The sequence below is a fragment of the Ciconia boyciana genome, chromosome 10 (genome assembly GCF_034638445.1).
Source record: "Ciconia boyciana chromosome 10, ASM3463844v1, whole genome shotgun sequence".
NCBI classification, from domain to species: Eukaryota; Metazoa; Chordata; class Aves; order Ciconiiformes; family Ciconiidae; genus Ciconia; species Ciconia boyciana.
This window is the reverse complement of record NC_132943.1, coordinates 22,847,880-22,868,775: the sequence shown is the minus strand read 5'-3', so window position 1 is coordinate 22,868,775 and position 20,896 is coordinate 22,847,880. Positions and strand designations below refer to the sequence as shown.

At 38.0% G+C, this 20,896-nt stretch overlaps 1 protein-coding gene across 1 annotated transcript in view; it reads left to right on the top strand.

The window, feature by feature from the left end:
- LRP2 (LDL receptor related protein 2) overlaps positions 1-20,896 on the top strand; it is a 133,270-nt gene that overhangs the window by 21,933 nt on the left and 90,441 nt on the right. The window contains exons 4-11 of the mRNA XM_072874134.1: positions 2,487-2,603; positions 10,781-10,891; positions 11,013-11,126; positions 12,382-12,498; positions 13,312-13,455; positions 14,865-14,984; positions 17,325-17,453; positions 19,145-19,314. Coding sequence (XP_072730235.1) covers positions 2,487-2,603; positions 10,781-10,891; positions 11,013-11,126; positions 12,382-12,498; positions 13,312-13,455; positions 14,865-14,984; positions 17,325-17,453; positions 19,145-19,314 — 1,022 coding nt within the window. The remainder of the gene's footprint in view (positions 1-2,486; positions 2,604-10,780; positions 10,892-11,012; positions 11,127-12,381; positions 12,499-13,311; positions 13,456-14,864; positions 14,985-17,324; positions 17,454-19,144; positions 19,315-20,896) is intronic.

The following is a 20,896-nucleotide window of genomic DNA, read 5'->3' as shown; positions in this document are numbered from 1 at the left end:
AGCTTTGTGAAATAAGGTAATTCACATAGCAGCATATTGAGAACATACAGAAACAAGCCTGCCCTAAGTACAGCTTTTACCAGAAGAGTCTCGCCAAAGCAGTTTCTAGAAATGAAATAATCTGAAATCTGGAATTGATAAAATACAGAAAATATGTCCAAAAAGACATCTCCAGGTCTTGAAATCTGAAAATTACTGATGTTTCAGTTAATTAAAAAGAGAAAAAAAGGAGAAAAATATACAGTGCATATTAGTTTTATAGTTGATGCAAAATTTAGTAGTTCCAAAAATGATGAAATATACATAATACTCTGATGTCCAAACACTGTGTCAGTCACAGAAAAAGCTGCTTTATTCATTGCATAACAAAATTCACACTGGCATCTCAGAATTATTAAAAAAAAAAAATTAATTTCCTTCTAGAAAATTTTGAAATTTATATGTATATAAAAGAGGAGGAATTATCAGTCAGTTGAAGTAAACATTGCTAAAGATTCTTGTACCATCTTCAGTGATGCTATTTAATGGCATTATTATTTAAAATGACCAGAGCTGTTCTTTCTCATATTCAGATAGGAGGAATACCAAAAGTCCTGATATGAGGGGAAAGTCTAGTCTTTCATTGTCATTTGGACAGCTTAAACTTAGGACATAATTCCTATCAGTATTTCACTTTAATATGCTAAGCAGTGTATTAATCATGTTCAAATTGCTGTTTTAAACTAAAGTGTTTAATGTTCTCTGAAATCATTTAGCAGCCTAACTGCCATAGCCATAGGCTCTTTTTTTTCAGTATTGATAGCAAGATAAATAGTGATAATAATAAAATACGTTACTCTCATTTTTGAATTTTGTGACTAAGCAGTTTAAGGGCTACATACAGTTAAGTAAGTGCTGAAATGATGAATAGTGAAATGAGATGGTTATTGCACCAAATTACATTCTCTGTGTTACTGCATAAGACAGGAAGAACAAGTGTTGTAGTGTTCTAAAGAACCGATTTCCTGCTACTTCTAGTATTAGAAGTTACTTTAAATGATGAGGATAAGATTCATTTATTTTTCTTTTGATTCTATGTATAATTTTTGGATAACTTCTTTAAACTGAACAGCTCTGGAGCTACTCACTAACCCCCTTGATTCTGGGGAGGTTCACAGGTTTAAGTTTTGGAAGGATTTTGTTCACAGACTTGGTTTGTGCTTTTATATCTTGATACTTGTTCCCACTGAGGATAGAAACATTGGTTAACTGCCTTTTGCTCCCCTCCTCTGAGAAGGTGTCAGCACAACTGCTGGTTATGTTTTAACTAAGGAATCTGTAGATACAAAATGCAAAATGAGCAACAGCTCTGAGTTGACTTTTGAACTGGGTCACCATTGCATTGTTCTCCATGTACTGGTTAATCACGAGTATTAGTAACTATACAGTGGCACTGTGCTGCTGCTGCTGCTGTTTTTGAGCCATCTCCTGGTATTTGTCCTTATTCTTCTAAAGGGGCTTTTTATCTCTGTGCTTGGGAATCCTGGAGGAGCTTTTGCTTCTTGAAACGTTAAAAATTTTTCCTGAGAAAAATGGCCAACAGCTCTGGAAGTCACACGTGCAGAATTAAACCAAATTTGTTTTACTTTGCTGTCTTGCTCTTGTTTTTCCTCATGACACTAGTATCCCAGTAGCTGATCTTACTTTGGGAATGCTGCTGACAGAAGAAGGAATAGAGAGCCCCTGTAAAGCAGCAGACCAGATGCCAGTGTATATACTGGGATGCTGGTGAGATATAGCATGAGTTTGAAAGAAACAAATGTGCAGGTGGCAGAAGGGAGGAAAAGTGAGCAGTAATTTCGCCCTTCAGCTATATCTTCACAGATTCAATTAATTTGCCTAAGAAGAACGAGTTTAATTTAGCTGTTGTGGAATCAAAGTGGAATTGTACAGTTTTATGTGGTTGCTTTTCACTGATACAGCTGTCACTAGAAGGGACATAATCATTCTTGATCCTCTACTAGTTATGAATGTAAAATATTCCTGACTGTTGAGGCTCTGGCTGTATTAGAAAGCAGTGCCTTACCTCTGGCTCTGCTGGGTTTACATTGTGGCATTCTAGTTGACCAAATAACTTACAGTTACTGGCAGATTTTGACCTAGTAAACAAAATAATAGAGAAAATGTTAAATTACCAATTCTCACTAATTTAATCTTTTAGGCAGAACAATTATAGGGAGGTAATTTTTAACCTAGAGGTCAGCCCCTTCAGTGGAGAAAAACAGTGACCTTGCAGACTACAGAAGGCCTCATAGAGCTATGTTATCTGCCATGTGCTTGTCAAGTGTTCTTTAACCTCCTTGAGTACACAAAGGTACAGGGGGAGAAAGTCTTATGCTAATGTTTGTGAGAAGGATGGAGTAGTTAAAGAGGAAGAGGGAAAATATTTTTCTACATAAAAAATCTTGGTTGATGGAAAAGACTGATGGAGTGCCTGTTTCTTGCAGCGGGAAGGACATGCTCAAGTCAGCAGTTCACATGTTCAAATGGACAGTGTATCCCAAGTGCATACTGGTGTGATCGGGTAAAGGACTGCACTGATGGAACAGATGAAAGAGTCTGCCGTGAGTCTTAACTCTTAGCACTAGATCTGGTTTCATCTCATCTCTCTGTGGCATTTTAATAAATTTGGAAGATTAAAGGGCTTGTTGATGGACAGGATGACCACAACATGCTTCTTGTTGCAAGAGTTTAATTTCAGATTCTTTTGTGTATTAGAGCTGATATTCTGATACAGATCCATTATTGCAGAAATCAAATGCAAACTGCTACCATAGGATCAGGGCTTCTTGTTTGTCATTGTCTGAAAGATAATTAATATTGCATTGGGAAAAAGCAACCATGTTTAAATGGCTTAAAGCCTTGGAAGACTCAGAGCTAATTTTGTGAAAGTTTTTCATATTCTTTTTGCATATGCCTTATGAAATCAGTGGTAACTATAACCTGTATAGAAAAGCAGAATTTGACCCCTAATCACTTCTTTGAGGGACTTTGACCCTTTCAAAAGCATTTGTATTCTAGACTGCAGTTTCCTGTGGAGATGAAGCGGCATTGGGTCATATTGTATTCAGCTAAGCTGTTTATATTGTGCCAACAAAATGCAGATGGACAAGTAGTTTTTTCAGTCTAACTTCCCCAGAGGTGAGGCTGCCTGACTGTCTGGTGACAGCCTCCCTAGATCCTGGCTTAGGTCGAATACTGATGGAAAGGACAGCTGGCCACAGAATAGAGGCCGCATTTTTCAGAGATGTTTTTGCCTAATACCTACACAACAGTGTGTAACAGCATGTCTGTTCATTGTTAGTATTAAGGAAAAGCTTTACACATGTCGTGAGTGACATGTAACATATGAGCTGCTATTCCAGCTGTTAGAACTTATTGTGCCTTTGGGAAAAAGACATAACTGTAAACCTAGCGCAGGACCAGACCTGGGGTGGGAGGTGGGGGAAGATGCTAGGATGCTAAGGAATGGATAAAGAAACAAGAAATAAAATGTTGTTAATGGCTGCACTTGGAGGAAAAAAGGGCATATGCACATGCTGTGTAAAGGAAAACCAGCATATTACATGGTCAGCCAACTGCTAGTGTGTTTCATCCCTGACTCACAAGTGGCTAAAATGTACACTTTGTAGAATGAAAGCTGATTTAGAACTATATGGTACTCTGGAATAAAAGGTTGCTGAGACAGCCAGCTTGGATCTTTTCCATGTGATAGACCCACAGCCAATTCTGAAGTCACCAACACAAATGGCTAAAAGCCAAGATCCAAAGTACCCCATATCATTGCTGGAAGAATATCTTCTGTAGCTTGGCATTTTTTCTCTTAAAGTTTAGAGGAAAAAAAAAGACAGGTAACTTAATTTAACAAATCTATGACACACACAAAAAAATCCTGAAGAAAAGATATTTGTTTAAAAAATGCATTACCTGTGAATTAAAAAGAGGAACTGCTCAGCACCTCTGAGAGATCTGTGAGTAGTAATTGAATACAGTGTGGAACAGCCAGATGAAATGGTGTGATCGTTACAATGCAGTAAATCTGTGGCAGACTGGGAATGGAGTCCTCAAGACAATACTCACAATTCTTTCTTCAGACTAGAAGCCGCCGTGATGTTTGAAAATTGAAGTGCACATTTATATTTCATGTTTAACACTCTCAACTAAGTAAATTAAAAAGGCAGTTTGGAAAGGAGCCTCTAGATACCTTAACAGTAGCGCTCTGCTGCTGTGTGGGAAACCCGGTCGTGGCTGCGTCAGCCAGTCGGCCCCATGACTGTTGTGAAGGCAGCATGTTTAGCCCCAGGGAGAGGGACTGCCTCATATCATTCAACAGCCTCTACTCTGGTTTATTAGAATACGTGTTGACAGTCCCTCTAAGACAGAAGAATGACTGTGAATTGGAACATTGAAAGTAGGAGTGTTGGACTAGTTTAAAGAAATGTGATGGTGCTGAAGACAAGAGAATCAAGAAGAATGTAATGACAAGACCCTTCCAGAAAGGCTGGTTAATTTTATTGCCTCTCTGTCTTTGCAAGGCCTGGAACTTTAAACAGAAGCCATAAGATAAAATTAGTAATTTGGTGATTTTATGATTAACTATACATTAGTTTATCATATTAGTGTAAGTGTTAGATTTTACTGTTTGGAAGCAGATTCTAATACTTGCTTTGAATATTAATTTTTCCCACTGTTTCATCCATTTCCTTTTCCACATTATCTGATATAAACAAATATAAGAGGAATATCACTATTTTGGCCTTTTCCTTTGTCATTATTTTTCCCTTATTTAATTTACACTAAAAGGTTTCATAAATAAAAATGAAACGTCCATGAACAATGAAAGAAAAAAGCTATTTATAATTGATTCTGTTTTTTCACGGAGCATAACAAAATGCAACTTATCATGCCTGTTTACTTATGCCTTGCACTCACTGATCTGTCTGGAAGCAGATTTAGATTGTAACGAAGATGAAGTTTTGTTGCTGAAAAAGTTACATTATTTAAGAAACTAGTCAAATGCAAAATGTCACCAATATGAAGTAACTCGGCAATTAAACAAGTAAAAAAATAGAACAAAGGAATTCAAAGCTGTAGTCCATTTTACTGCTAATGGGATTAACAGCAAGGGGAAACTACCCATGCAGAGGCTAAGATAAACATCAGAACAATGTTTCAGCTACAGGTCATGTAATTGGTGCATAGAGGCTGTTTTAATTTCATAAAATTGTGTTTTTTCAATTTTCTTTAAATATATATATCAGGTTGTTTTTCCTGCTTTTTAATAGTCAGCAGCTAGCAAAAACTTTCATTTTAAAACTTCAGAAATGTAGAATGAAATGGCAGACTATTTGGGGTAGCAAATACTTTTTGGGAGTAAGCAGCCAATACTGGTGTCATTTTTCTGTGTTACATACTTTATTTTTTTCAATTAAAGGTAGAATTCTCTCTCCTGCCTCAGCTTCATAGTTGAAAAATGAAAATCCCAGCCATGTCCATTTTGCTTTGCTGTGACTGACAGAATACCCTTCCTGGATATAGCTCTGGTAGCTGAGCGCTGCACCTGAGGCCATGAGGGAGGAAGGGGAAGTATTTTAAGGACGTGCTGTTTGAGGCTGATGGGCTGAGCGCAGGCCCAGAAACTCTGGATTTTTGATTCTAATTTTGGTGTTGAGTTGCTGCCATGGGTCAACTGCCTAACCTGTTAATTCCTGCCTCGTTTGCTATGCTAAATAGCTGTTGTGGTCAGGGAGTGGGCAGCCAGGTCTGGGATGAATTTGCAGAGATCAGGGCGAAAGTGTACAAAGATCAAGACCTGATGAGATCATAAGGGATGTAGTCTAAGAAGGAAGAAAAGGGCCATGGTCAGAGGCTAATGTTCTTGATGTTGGACAAATTACATGTAACAGCTACAGGACAAGGCAGAAGTTCAGGCTGAAGGAAATATCTCCACCAGGGAGAGTTTGGGACAGGGAAGAAGGAAAACTGGAGCAAGGTAAGGAAGGCAGCCAAAGACTAGAGTGGCAGGGATCAAAATCAGGAATTAAGGCCAGGAATGAGGGTCTGGTCAGTCTGCCAGCTCTCAAAGCATCTCTGCTATGAACACTACCTGATATCATGTAGCTTGTAGGACTCTTGGGCTTGGGGTAAGTCCTCCTCCTGGTGTCTCTGATAGGCTATGAGATGCCTGGGCAATGATTTGCCCACTGTGAGATGGTGACTCATGGCAGTGAATCAAAAGGTTTTAATTAATTTTATTTTGTAAAATGTTTTGAAATGTTGCTGCAATAAGAGAATGACACTTGGAAGTAGGACATTGCCCCCTTTTTTTCTTTCTCCTTCTTGTAACATGGGTTAGGGCTACAGAAGGTTACACTTCCTGACTGTGTGACAGAAATCAGTGTCTGCTGAATCAAATACCAGTTGCAACTGTTTCCTGTTACTGTTTTTGTATGGATTTATTTCCAGCTTGCAGAACAAAAGTGTTAGGCAGAGAGCAAAATAATGTAGGTTTAGCAATTCCTGTGACATAGCTTTCAAGCATCTTCCACATGTGTACATTGAAACATGCCATTTCAATGTGTTTGCAGCTGTTGTCCCCAAACAGTTTGTGGGTTACAAGGAGCAAGGTGCCTCGTCTGTTATTTGTGCTGGTGTTTGCCAGCTGTTTATATTTTGCAACTGAAGTGCTGGCATACCATGGGGAGACAGATTATGGAGAAGTATTTTGGCTAAGAAAAAGAGATGCCTGAGAGGAAGGGGAGAGAAAGAAGAGCTCCCTTTCTTCCTGAGCACTGGAATGAACATAGCTGGATTTCTCCCTGTTTTCACAAAGCTTGTATTATCTTCTAGGAACTGTGATCACTAGGAAAAGATCTCTTATTTTCAGTTTTCTGTAATTAGCCAAAGGTTCTTGGGAGGAAAAGATAAAGGAGACAATGTTCACGTTGGAGGCTCTTCACAATTAAAAGCAAGGTGAAAGAAAACAGTGTTTATATTTTTCTGTCCCTTCACTTTTCTAATCCCATGTTCAGTCTTATACTATCTCCTTTCACTCTCTCTTCTTGTACAGCTGTATTCTCAGACCTCCTTAGATGCAAACTACCTACCTTGTTGTCCTTTTAACTCAGAACCTTATCCTTCCTTTTTAGCTCTTTCTAACCCATCTGTCACTGACCTAGAAAAAAACAGGATGTCTGAGTCCCTGGAAGACAATCCTTCCTTTGGTTTTTGCATAGTTCCAGGTCACAGAGTGCTGACACTTTTTCCATGTGCCCCCTAGAACAGAGACAGTATGATCAGTTTCTCTGATCAGTATCAGTTCTTGCATAGCTGTGGGTTTTTAAACCCAAATGCATTGCTCTGGGATCAGGTGCGTACAGAGAAATTTTAGTTTTAAAAAAAAAGTCAAATAAAAGCTAGGAAATGTTTATTGTGCAGGCCCCCAGTGCAGTGACTAATGTAAGACCTTCCCACTTAAATTCAAAATGTCATGATACTCACTTTCCAGACATGCTTTGCTGGAAAGCTTTTCATTAAGCTAGATTGTATAGGTCTTCCAGTTTAAAGGGTTAATCCCATTCCTATCCTCCCCACTGCCAAGGTCCAGATTCTTCTTCTCCTGTTCAGAACTTTCCGTTTGGTGATAGGGAGTAGAAGAACTCAGCTCACCCATTGCTAATGTTCTCTAAATTTTGGAGAGAAAGAAAGGGAGTTTAAGTCCTGTTTTTTTGCAACTGCAAGGACAGATACTCCTTCATTTTCAGGTATCCTAGTATTGTTATGAAGTTCTGTTTTGGCTTCCTTCATTCTCTCAACATCGACAGAGTCCACCACAAACACAATGCCATAGGTGCATCTTCTGCATGATTTCCACAGGGGCCTTAGCTAGAAGCTGCTGGAAAGTGTAGCACAGTGGTTAGTCCTTACAGAAGCCAGCATTTCTTGCTTGATTCTTGTATCTTTGCTACTTTTCCTCCCATAAAAGTGTGGACGGCTATCCCAGCTACTGTGGAACTGTCCTGATGGCACAGATGCTCCTGAACCCTGCAGTGTGTTGGCTACAGCCTTTGGTGTAACTCACAGTTTTGCCATTATTCATGAAGATTAGTTCTTAATCCCCCAAATAATTAAAACCATTTTATTAAAATAATATGCTTTAAGGTACAAAGAGTACAATGTACAATGCACAATGAGTGAAAAATATCTTTCAGATCAGTGAGAAAGCTGTGATCAGAACTATAATTTACTAAGCTTGGTCTTTAGACAGGGGATTGGGAATGGGATTACCTGTACAGAGTTTAAAAGTTAATTTCATTTCTGTTGGGCTTTTCAAAGAATGTTCTTGCTTCTGCAACTACAGTTAAAATAAAGAATCTGTACACCAAGCAGATTTGAAAATAAATTAAGGAAAAAGAAGTATTTGTTCACATTCTAGTAAACCAGAAATGTAGTCAGAATGTGTAGTTTGAAGTGTCTTCAAAACATCTTTACTTATTGCCCTCCTTGTTATTTTTATAATGATTTGCATTTATAGACTAGATTATATAATATAATAAAGATTTTTTCCAGGCCAAGGACTTCTCCAGGCTTGCTGCAGGAGAGAAAACTTTGAAAAAGTCTCCCTTCTTCTAAGGGAGTTCAATATGAGCTTGAGAAAATCTTATTAGTGACTAGATCCTTAGTTTGCCTGGACATTCTTGAAGAAACAGGCAGTTCAAGGCAATGGGTTCAACTTCCTATTTATTTGACATTCAGTCCATCAGAAACAGTTTGGAACATCACTGGAGGTATTTCTGTGGGATATGAGGAAAGATGAGGAAAATTACAAAACTGGCCATTATAAATCCCCTTAAAAGCTTTCCCACTTCAGTGCAGTTACAAAACAAATACCTTTTATTGTTCTTTTTCTTATACATGCCCCATAATACTTACAGTACTCTTGTACTGCCGTAGCTATTTCCTGCTATGCTGTAGAACTCCTGATGGTAACTCCCTGTGATGGCTTCTCTGCTTCCAGACAGGGAAGAAGCATTGATTCCACAGTGAGCATAAAACGTGGCCCCAGGTCAGGCCTTTCTTTCTTTCTGTAGACAGTTAAAGACTTCAGAGTCCATGTTGTTTTCAAAGCTTTATAAGTTGTTTGTAAGCCTAACCCAAGCAAGAAATGGATGAGATGTCTGTGTTAGAAGGGAGTTTGTCTGATTGAGAAGTGGGGCTAAAGGATGCTAATCGTGTTTAGGGCATGTGTTGGCATTGTCAGTGCAGGCTTTTGGAATGGAAGGTCTGGGAACTAGCACCAGATAGCCACAGGTAGGAACGCTGTAGCTGGAACCCTGGTAATCTGCAACTACTATTCTGTGAGGAGGCACATAGTGTTCCTACCTGCCAGTTGCGGACTTATATTAATTGCAGTGAAAATGAATGAAATGTAGATGAATCAATCAGGGAGATAGTCTGGCTAGACTTGTAGTGGACATCAACACAGCTGTTTATGCTCTCATATTAAGAACTTAACAGTTAAAATCATATAAGCCTATTCCATAAGTGGTTGAAGTTTAGTGGGAATGTGATGATACATAGAACAGCCAAAGCAAGCAAAACAGTTTGCCGCTGCTTGGAAAAATTGCAGCTTTTCTGAGTTCTGCTTGAGTAATTTTATAATCCATGTTTTGAATTCCAAGAGTATGAATGAAAGTGTGCCTAAGTGAGAGTCTGCTCTATCTGCTTTATTGACTCATACGGAAGTAAAATGCGGTAAGAAGTCAAACTGAAAATCAAAAAGGTGCAAAATGAAATTTGGTTATTCTGTTTCTTGAGTTCATTTATCTACCTGTATTTCCATATAGAGGCAAAGGTTCAATAAATCTCACTTCTAAAAATAGCAATTATTTGCTTTCATACTTGCCATTTGCCTGAAATAAGTAACTTCTATCTCCATGGCAATGAGCTAAACTAAGCTTATATTCTCCTAGTCAACTCTAGCACGTGCACATGCTTAATTTGTTGGATAGTTCCACTGAACTCACTGACTGCTTGTATGTGTAAGTATTTTCAGAAGTAGTTTTAAGTTGTTTGAAATAATCCCTTGTGTTGGCCTGTAGGTCATCTACATAAGTAGAACAGCCAGAAACTGAAAAATCATTCATTCTGCAGAATCTTTTTTGTTTCGGGAAGGGGAAAACAAGTAATAAAAAACAGAGGTCCTAAAGTTGATCATGGAATTGGAAGTTTAATATCCTTGGCTTAATTAGAACAAAGCCATAAAAACCTGAAGTCTCTGAGTTTGAGAACTCACAACATTCTAAGAGGACCTAGGAACTGTAAATTTCAGGAACTCCTTCTCTACCTAAGCACTTTTATTAAGATCAATAAAGTGTAAAACTGAGGTACAAGTAAATAAAATAAATGTTCACTGCTTGTTCTCCTTTCGTGTTGCATTGTTTTCTATCACATTGTAAACTGTTTGGGTTGCACATCTTTTTGGGGTGTGGGAGGGCATCTAATTTTTCCCTTGTTTCTTGCGAGGCTTCGTAGCATCTATCTAGAGGATATTCTTAAATACCTGTTGGAGGATATAGTATACTAGATAAATGGATTGTTTGTCAGTAGCAGTATGGGAAGTTTTGTATTCCTTTTTTGTTTTCCTATAAATCAAGATATTCTGTTGACACTGGATATATATGACTCATTATACTCTATAGTCTTAACATTCACGCTAATACTGAAGGATTTCGTATTGTAGACTACCCAAGATGTGAACAGTTATCATGTGCAAATGGAGCATGCTTTAATGCAAGCCAGCGATGTGATGGCAAAGTTGATTGCAGAGATTCTTCCGATGAAGCTAATTGCAGTAAGTACCACATGCAGAGTGATCCCAAACAAATATGCTTTATAGACCCTCTTTTAAAGTTAAAGGCTGTAGTTTTCTGACAGATTTTCTGTATGTCTTTCTGTGCTAAAATCTCTTTCAGCACATGGATGTACCAGTACGCAGTTTCAGTGTGCTAATGGAGAATGCATCCCACGAGCCTTTGTCTGTGACCATGATGATGACTGTGGAGATAGGAGTGATGAAAACTCTTGCAGTATGATGTTTTGGGGGTTTTTTTCCACTTGCTTTAACTATTTTACTAAGAACTCGTTCAAGCAGATAGCAGGAAGTAGATTACTTGGCTATACAGCCATCAAAAGCTAGCCACTGTTCTACGAGGACTTTGTTTAATAGAAAGATGAAAATTGCAGTGCTGCTTTGACAGACTTTTTTCAGGTTGTCTTTGCTGCTAAGTGCCTGGGTGTGTGGTTACTATTTGAATTTGCCGGATTCAGTGACAGTTTGCTTCTTAACACACATAGTTTTACTTCATGGTGGTGTAATTTTCTTCATTTCTGCATGACCTGAAAGATAATTCCTTCATTTTGAAATCTCAGTTAGATACAGCATGCTATTGTGTTTTGTCCAAATTTGTTTGGCTCTTTTCCGCATTTTTATTTTCCAATAGATGGAATGAATATTCTAGAATTATTCCCAGTGACTATAATGTACAACTTTACAGACAGATAACTGTACAGATAGTTGTCCTTTAGATGTTCCGTTTCGACTGTTCCGTTTCTGGAACTTTCTTGCTCATTCTTTTCTTCATGATCAGGGTATCCCAAAGTATTGCATCTCCAGCCAGAATCATGGCTGTTATCACTTGTGTGAGTTATATATTTAAAAAGGTCCCCCACTATTTATAGGATCTAAGTTAGTTTTATATTCTGCATTGCAGGAAGGCCACATGTTGCCATTTAGTTGCTCTATCCTACAAAGGACTTCACTATGATTCCAGCTCCATCCCCCCCCCCCCCCCCCAAATATTTCTTTTTTATGTCTTTGGCAATGTTTGTCCTTTGGAGGACCCATAAATGTTTCTGAACTCTTAGCAGGGAATGCTTCCCAACCATGGAGGGCTTTGATGCTTAAATGTCCATTGGTTTTTTTTTACTGTTTCCCTGAGTACAAGCCATACAAATGTTTTACCTCCTGATGTCTTGAGTATCATTTCCTTGTCATGTCCACCTTCAGGAACCTTGTTAATAAGGTGCTCTGCATCTAGTTGCACAATTAATTGAGAAATTTAGCCTTCCCTTTCATTTCTGTAAAGAACCAGAGTATTCTAAAATAAAGTTCATACCTAAAACCAGAGCAAAACAGCAGTGTTTACAATATATACAAGGTATGGAACTGGCTCAGTTTTTCAGGAGAGATTATAAATGACTGTTCATCTATGAGACAATATTACTATTTCTAACCTTTTAGTCACTTAGAGTAGTTTCATTTTCTCATGTTTCTTTCCTTAGCTTACACAACTTGTAGAGGCAACTTCTTCACTTGCCCAAGTGGCCGTTGCATTCATCAGAGCTGGATATGTGATGGAGATGATGATTGTGAAGACAATGAAGACGAAAGAGGATGCGGTATATACTAATGCTAACTTCTAATGATGACATTTTCAGAGGAAGACCTCACTAAGCTACTTCTATGAAATTTTGACCCATCAAGATGTTCTGAATCCATTTTAATTCTGTGAAAACCTTAGAATTCCATCTTCAGCTGTTTCTTTTTTTTTAACTTATGCAATATTTTTTATTGTGTGTGTGAGAGTTATTGCTGTGATACTGAGTATCATGCAAACTAAGTTTAGCATATAGCAATATCTTTTTTTCTTTACATCATCTCTGACCTCTTTTGTCTTTTTTTCCTGTGGAGATTTTTCAGGTCATCTGTTAAGAGACATGAAGCTCCTCATAAGCAAAATCAATTGGTTGAAAATGAAAATAACTCAGTTCCTGGCAAGATTTGTCATGAGAGAAACAGAAATTTTAATGAATGAAAGTGTGGGCTTTTTTCTCTTTCATTGGCCTTTTCTATGATGAGCATTATTCTCTTTATCCAGACAGCCTTTGTGTGTTTTGAAACCAAAAAGCTATAGTTCTATTTCTGGTGCACCAGTTAGTCTACAGCTAAATGGTTTTGCTGTTTCTAACAACACAGAAAACTAAAAGGATTCATGTGTCTGCACAAATATTGTTTGCATTGTACTTTGAGGGTAAAAGAAAGCATGACAAGGAAGTATAGATGATGTTTCTTTTATAGTCTTTCCCAGCTGTGTACAAGAACCAGAAACTGAATAATGAAGGATAGAGATGCTTTGGGAAGCTGTTAGGGAAGAAATTCTAAGTATTATTTGAAACATACTCCTCAATTATTCTTGTTTTTCTTTTCCATAGAAAGTGGTCGCCATGAATGCTACCCGGGAGAGTGGGCCTGCCCTGGATCAGGGCATTGCATTCCAATTGGGAAGGTGTGTGATGGGGCTGCAGACTGCCCTGCGGGAGAAGATGAAACTAACATCACTGCGGGCAGACATTGCAGTATGTATTAGAATCAAAAGCATATGCAGAATAGCAGAAACATCAGCATCGATATCTTTTTACATTCACCTTTTGTCTCCTAAATAACGCTGAAATTTTGGAAGCTCACTATTTCTGTTGGCACTGTTCTAACTGGATGGTCTGAAAGAGGTATATATGCTGCAAATAGACCATTTCTTTTGTAAATCCATACAGGAAGTTTCACAAATAAGGATTTTAACTCACTCTCCATATCCTAAAGTGTATTCAAGAAGGCAGGGAAAGGTGTGCTATATGCCTTTTTTGTTTAAATATCTGTGTTTTCCCCTTTTTATAAGTAAGAAGGAATGTTGTGTACTGATCAAAACACAGGACTGAATTAGTGTATCCTGAGCCTTGGCTAAGTCACTTAGCGTTTTCAAAAATATCTTTTCACCTGGGATGTCTGGTTCTCCAGTTAGTGGTATACCAGGTTTTCTCTGTTGAAGGCAATGAGCATGCATAGTTCCTGTTAATTTCACTCTTATGAACATTGATTGCCTCTGAGAATCAGGACCAGGGTATCTTACATTTCTAATTTCTAGGAAGAGGAAAATCCCTATTACTAAAATCATGCCGTTTGGAATAGGAGGACAGAAAAAATAATAGGAAATTAAACCTTATTGTAAAAAGCGTCTCTTGCTTTGCTGAGTGGTTTAGTAGTAACATCAGATGTGAGCTGCAAAGCAAGGCATTTAACAGAAGAAATTGAGCAAAAGGAAGGAGGTGGGAGTCAGCAAGTGCTTTACAATCATAATTTGATCACCTATCACTGAATTGTTTATTAGGTAGTAGTACAAGGAAAGGGAGAAGTGGTGAAGGAAAAAAGAAGAAAGAGGGAGAGAAGAAAAAGATAAAGAAGAGTTTCTCCATAGACACAATCCAACCAATATATTCTAATATATTGGAGTAATATACATATTCTTCTTAATATAATGTAATAGGTTTTTTTCTGCATAAAAGAGTACATGATGAGGTTATGTGCCAATAGATGGAGCTCGAGGATGTTTTGTTCACAAGTAGGTCTTGTGGAACCAGAGAAAGGTATGGTGCATTGCAGATGGCTTCTTCTGTGCAGCTTTTTACATGGCACTTACCAGTGGTGGTTCATATAAGATTGATGCTTATCCTTTAACTCCGTTCTAAAAACCTATTATAAACAATAGCTTACCTTCTGTCTTCCATTTCCTTGCCTGCATGTATGTAAGCATATGTGATTTCGTGGAACTTTAGACATAATTTCTCGTGCAGATTTGTTTTAAGAAGCTGTTCCTGAATTTGTAGACTCATCATAGAAAAGACTATAGCTTTGTGACTGTTACTAAGGCAAAAAGCTGTTCTACTGGTAATACGTGTAATTGTATTTCTGAACTATTTTATTTCCTTTTTAGACATATCACACTGCGCTGCTCTGAGTTGCCAGTATCGCTGTCATTCTTCTCCATCAGGAGGGATGTGTTATTGCCCTGCAGGATATACAATAAGTAGCAATGACAGTCGTACTTGCATTGGTAAGTGAAGTACAGTGATTGCAGATATTTAGTACCTTCTCATAGCTCATTGGGAAAGTTTGGATTCCAGGAAGGTAAGTTCCAAACAAGCGGATGTACAGGCAAATAGAAAATCTCAAGAGTCAGCAAAAGAATAAAAATCTAAGTAGTACAATGGCAGCATGTTGACACAGAAACAAACCAGAGAGATATCGTAAAGATCTCTTTCAATAAGACCGTTAAAGATATAGCGAGAGCGTGATTATGTTTAAAAATATTTACTCTTGGATGGCTGTTTTATTATCAAATGTTTTACAGGTCTTTTAGTGGTTAGATGGGGAGAGTTTGTTTCTGCTTCAGGGAAGTGTATTGTTGTATGCCTGGAAAAACAGTTAATGATATTGAAGTGTTTGGTACTTTTTGGAAATGGCTGTATATGAAGACAGTAGAACAGTGTACTTTAAAATGAAAAGGGTGCTTTGTATTTGCACTATGGAATGGCTGTATCTCCTATGGCATCTCAGCATATACATTATTTACATGAAAATGAATATTTGCAAGAATGTAAAGGTAAGCGAGGTATTTTGGTGTTGCATTTCTGTTCTGTAGCTGCTGTAATGTGGTAACACAAACCCTTGGTACTACAAATGATTTATCTCAGTAACTGGAAACAGAGTAACTTCAGAATCATGAAGTTTAGCACTGCCTAGTAAAAGAAACTGGGTAAATATCTGTTAGGAGTTTTCAACCCAAGTTATGGTGTTTGTGCTATTAAAAGTATTCCAGGTGCTCAGTCTCTAACGAGATTTCTGTATTTTTGAGCATACTGGGTGGCTAGGGCTGTATAAGCTTCAATGACAGCATGGTTGCTCTTAATAGAGAGAAGGAATTGATGCACTGACTCCAGGCACAAAATTTACTCTGTTCTTTCACTTTTATGTGGGGAAGACATGAAGGACACATTTGCAAACCTGGTGCAGTCTCAGTGAGTCTTCTGTTGTGCTTTGACTGCCCTGTAAACCTAGCTATCTGATTCTGGCTTGTAAATCTGAGTCAATGTATTTTGGTTTGCTGAGATCTAGGCATATATTTGTAGTGGGAGCAAAACTTGTCATGGAGGAATGGCTCACAGTCAGTAGTGTATAATTCCAGATCTTAGTTTAAATCAGTGTTATTGGTTTAAGGCCAGAAGAATGGAAGTATAGTGTTAGCAAAGTGTATTACTTTTTGAAACCATAATTTGTCTTCTCTTCGTTTGCTTCTGGCTCACTATATACTGAAGGTTTTTAACACATATGGAAGCTGGAAAGCTACTGAGAACAACATTTTTTCAATACTAAAATGTACTATCTAGGAAATATTTCATTTTCACTTATGTGTTAATAAATGTTTAAAACCAGAAGTTCCAGCAGAAAGAATATTTGAGATCTCATTTTCTCCTTTTTTGGCTTAACAGTAGGATTACCAGTTTCCAGCAATGTAATGTACTGATTCTACTCAGGTTTTCAAGTGAAGGAGGTCAGACTTCTAATCTCAAAACCATGTATTAAGTAGTGTCAGAAATCTCCTGGGCTTTAAATAACCACAGATAGGATGAAACACCAGACAGTGTTCAGATCTGATTTTTTTTAAAAATCCAAATTTTAAAAATCCTTGCTTTTAAAAGATGACTAGTTAAATATTTAACAATTTTAGAAGTAAAAGATTCTGCAGAAACACTGGAAATTGCTTGTAGAGCACATCTGTGAGAACTTGCTGGGTCGTCCTAGCTGCAGACTCTACCTATATGATAACTTGCATGCCAAAGTGAACTTCTTTGTACTTTTTGCTAGCTGGTTCTGGTGCACAGCCAGCTTTTAATTGGAAATCAGACACCTCTTAGCATGGTACCAAGTCTGAGCTAATAAACACTGCCTTTTAGCAGCACTTATTAGCTTGAGCACTGCACTAACATAAAGGTAGGGCTCTCCTTCAGAGGGGGCTTAAATCCAGCTGAGTGTGTGTGCACAAAGTGTACAGATCTGTTGCAGGAAGAATACTGCATAGACATATTCTGTATTGTGGGAAGCAGACAATGACATCCCTTCCAATGATTTTTCCTCTTCTCCTGACAGGTGTTGGGTTTTTTTTGGGGGGCGGGGACGCAGGTAGGTCCCTGGGCAGCAAATATCAGTTGTTTTGTTATCCAGAAATAGATAAGTGAAACATTGTGGAAAAACATACAAAACCTCTTTTTCCATGCCACAGTTTTGCAGACAGATATAAAGCAAGAAGAGAGGACAAACTTGCAGCTTCCCAAATATAATGACATCCCTTTTATACAAAGCAATTGTTTATAAATATGCCTTATTCACTTGACAGATTTTGATGACTGCAAAATGTGGGGTGTCTGTGACCAGCTGTGTGAAGATCGTGTGGGACATCACCAGTGCCACTGTGTGGAAGGTTATTTCCTAGAACATCATCGGCATTGTCGGGCCAACACTTCAGGTTAGTGTGCAGCAGTGCAAGTATCTTGGTGTTGTTGGACTAATAGATAGAGCTAGATAAAATGGGGCAGTTTGCATGGCTATGCCATACAACTGTGTGTGTTTTTAACTTAACTCTGGCCTTAAGGACTTACAGTCAGGACAGCATGCAGAACATCAGCAAGTATCAAGAGACTGCATCTGCTGGCACCTGTAGGCTGGTGGGGCTGACTGCCTCATCAGGGCTGCTTCTCCTCAAAACAATGTTTTCTGGGCTCCTGTGCTTTCTCAGCATTCCTGACTTCCACAGAGTTGGGAGGTCGTTGCGAGAGCCCTCCTTAATATATAAAATCTTGCTCCTGTGGGAGGCAGCTTCCTGACCTGCTCTCTGTGGAACTCAGTGGGATCAAGAAATCAGGAAACCTCACTTTTTCTAGAAGGACTGTGCCATGCAACGAGATGGTTTTGCTGAGCTCAAACACTTGCCTGTGAGAGAAACCCTGCTCCTGGCTTCTAGTGTCCCAGAGTCTGAACTCTGCAAGAATGCTTGCCTCAGAGTGTGGTTCCCCATCAACAGTAGGCAGCTGCTCCTGGTTGTTCACCTCCTGCTCTGTTCTGAAAGCAGGCCCTGGGAAGCCCTTCTTTGTGGAGATGTAATAGCCTAACAGGCTTTTGTGTGAGGCGGGTGTTCCTGCGTGCAGGAACTCAGTGGGAATGGGAGTCCCTGCTTGGTATAGCTGATTATCAGTCTTGCTTCTTAGAGAAGCACGAACTTGCCAGTTCCCTCCCCCTTCCTTCTTTCTTCAGCTGTGTCTGCAGAGCAGTCATCATCTTGTAATTTTCTAAGTATGTCCTCAAAAAATAGGGAATTTTTTTAGCTAATGAAATATGCTTGACTGTATTAAGACATGCATATGCCAGCACTGGGAAAGATTGTTCCGTTTCCAGAAAAATTCTGTATCTTTCACAAGAAGCTTTCAATTCAAATTAGTGTGACTTTTGGGGCAGTGAGTTGTTTGTAAAGTGTTGATTTTCTATCTTATTAATGGGGGAATTTCATACCTGCTCTAAATCAGTTTCCCTAGATTCATTTTTGCTTTTATTGGGGAGGGTTTTATGTGCAGGGTGAATAGGTTTTGGACTTAAATATATTCTTGTTGGACTTACACCAAGCCTTTCAACAGACATCTACTTTGAAAGTGAGCTTTCCTTCAAAGACTTGCTGGCATCTCTCTTCTATTGTAAGGTACAGCAAAGATTTTTGATGAGATGAGAGAATGAAGAAGGTGGATAGGATAGAGCAGTACATAAAAAGATAAGAAACATGGCTTGCCTGCTAAAATCAAGGAATATCTGAATCTCGTGGGGCAGAAAAATATTTAGAAAGTTTATACTTTGATTAAGAGAGCTAAAGCAAGGAAATGGAAGAGTAGAAATAGTCTCTTGGAGTTTAAATGCACAAGAATTTTGTAAAAGTTTTACCTGGTAGGGCTTTAAATACATATTCCTGCCTGCTTTGCTCCAAGCCTAGTAACCAAAGGCAAATCAAAGCAAGTTAGTACTCACATAGAAACATTTATACAGATTGTAGTCTGAGCATCTATTAAACCTTTGTGTCCAGTGTGTATGAACCAGTATGTATATATTTCAATTTCCTTTTGCCAAAATAGCTTGCCTTCAGAGTAGTCATATATTTGTCACCCCTGCTTTCAGCTGGTGTTGCATCAATTATTTTTTCCAATGGCCGTGATTTACTGATTGGAGATCTTCATGGAAGAAGTTTTCGTACTTTGGTGCAGTCACAGAATCGTGGGGTTGCAGTTGGAGTGGACTTTCACTTTCACCTGCACAGAATCTTTTGGACTGATACAGTGCAAGATAAGGTGGGTAGAAATTTCAAGAATAATATATTTTTGTGTATGTGGAAGTAGAGAACTGCAAGAGGCAGAATGTGTTGATAGGCCTTCATTTTTGAGAGCAGAAGCTGGCTGTATTTTTGTTTTCTAACAAAAAAGCTCCTTGAAATGTTTTATGTTAATGACTGCATTTTTCAAGCTATACTATTACATGTGACATTTTAAACAAAGAATCCTATTATATGGGAATGTCTTGAGCAACTTTTAATTTTACTCGAGATGGAGTCCAAAAAACTAATTAAGAGAAATAGTAGACATTCTTTCAAAACTGAACAAATTCTTCTTGGTAATTTTTTGAAACATGATAATTTAAAATGTAAAAGCTGTGTGCTTTCCAAGATGATAAAAATAATATTTCTTCATATACTTTAAATGGCACTGTAATTGAGCTTGGATAACAAATATTGACAGTATTTTGTGTAATGAGACAATATTTTGTTACTTTTTTTTTCTGAAGAGGCAATATTTTAGCTTCAAGATACAGTAAAACAGAGTAATTTTAAAAACAGTCTGGAGACCCTTGTGAGGGTTGGACTTCACCCTTGTTCTTTTTCTCTGTGCATAACTTACTGAAACAAAAAAAGTCCTAGGTCAAATGCTGAAACTCCCCAATCTTCATCCCCATGTTGATTGTCATGCAGAGTGAAGGAGAATCCATGGCCTGCCTCCTGCTGACACCATGTATGGATCAATTTGGTGTCACTGTTGTTATTCTGAACCTACACATAAGCTGTAAACTACAGTTTCTACTACAGTGCTGTGTTGGCTCTGTTGGAAAGCACACTGCATGGCTGTCAAGTAGGACAGGATTTGTGTGCACAATTTTTGACTTGTTCACAGTTCTGGCATTTTTATTTTCACTGCAGTGGGTTCCCATTACTGCAACTGCAATGGCTGAATTAAGTCAGGGTCAAATCTGAAATTTCATGAGACAGGAGATTTATACTATCTCTGTAAAAGGTATAAACAAAAGGTAATATGGGTTTTTTCACTGCACACCCCAGATGGCCAGGACTGTCTTTTTATCTGCCCCAATATAGTTAAATCCTAATTAATTAATTAGGATTAATTAATCTAATTAAGTCCTAGCTAGAATACCCCGATGAAAACAGTGACATTAAGAATTTTCTTATACGATGCATAGTTCCACCTGTTTCCACCTCTTGTCTTAAAATAAAAGTATTATCAGGGGATTTGTTTTGGTTGTCCCTTTTTTTTTTTTTTTTAAGATTAAGATGTAAGTTAAACCAGAAAATCGTGGGTTGTGTTCTTTGTCATCTTTATCTCATTTAGTGTACTGCCTGATAACCTAATGCCCATAAGCTCTTCCACCAACAAGGTTTCCAAAGAACAGAATAGACAGTTAAATGGTTTGCTTGATTATTGTTACCTGGACCTGAAGAATATTTAAAATTATACAACTATACTATTTCAGCTCTTATTTTTCTTGCATATATTTACTTGTGGTAATCTGTATTTTCATTTAAATACATTCCAAACCTCATGCTATTGTTCCAAAAAGAGGGATAATGGTTCCTAGCTTTTCATA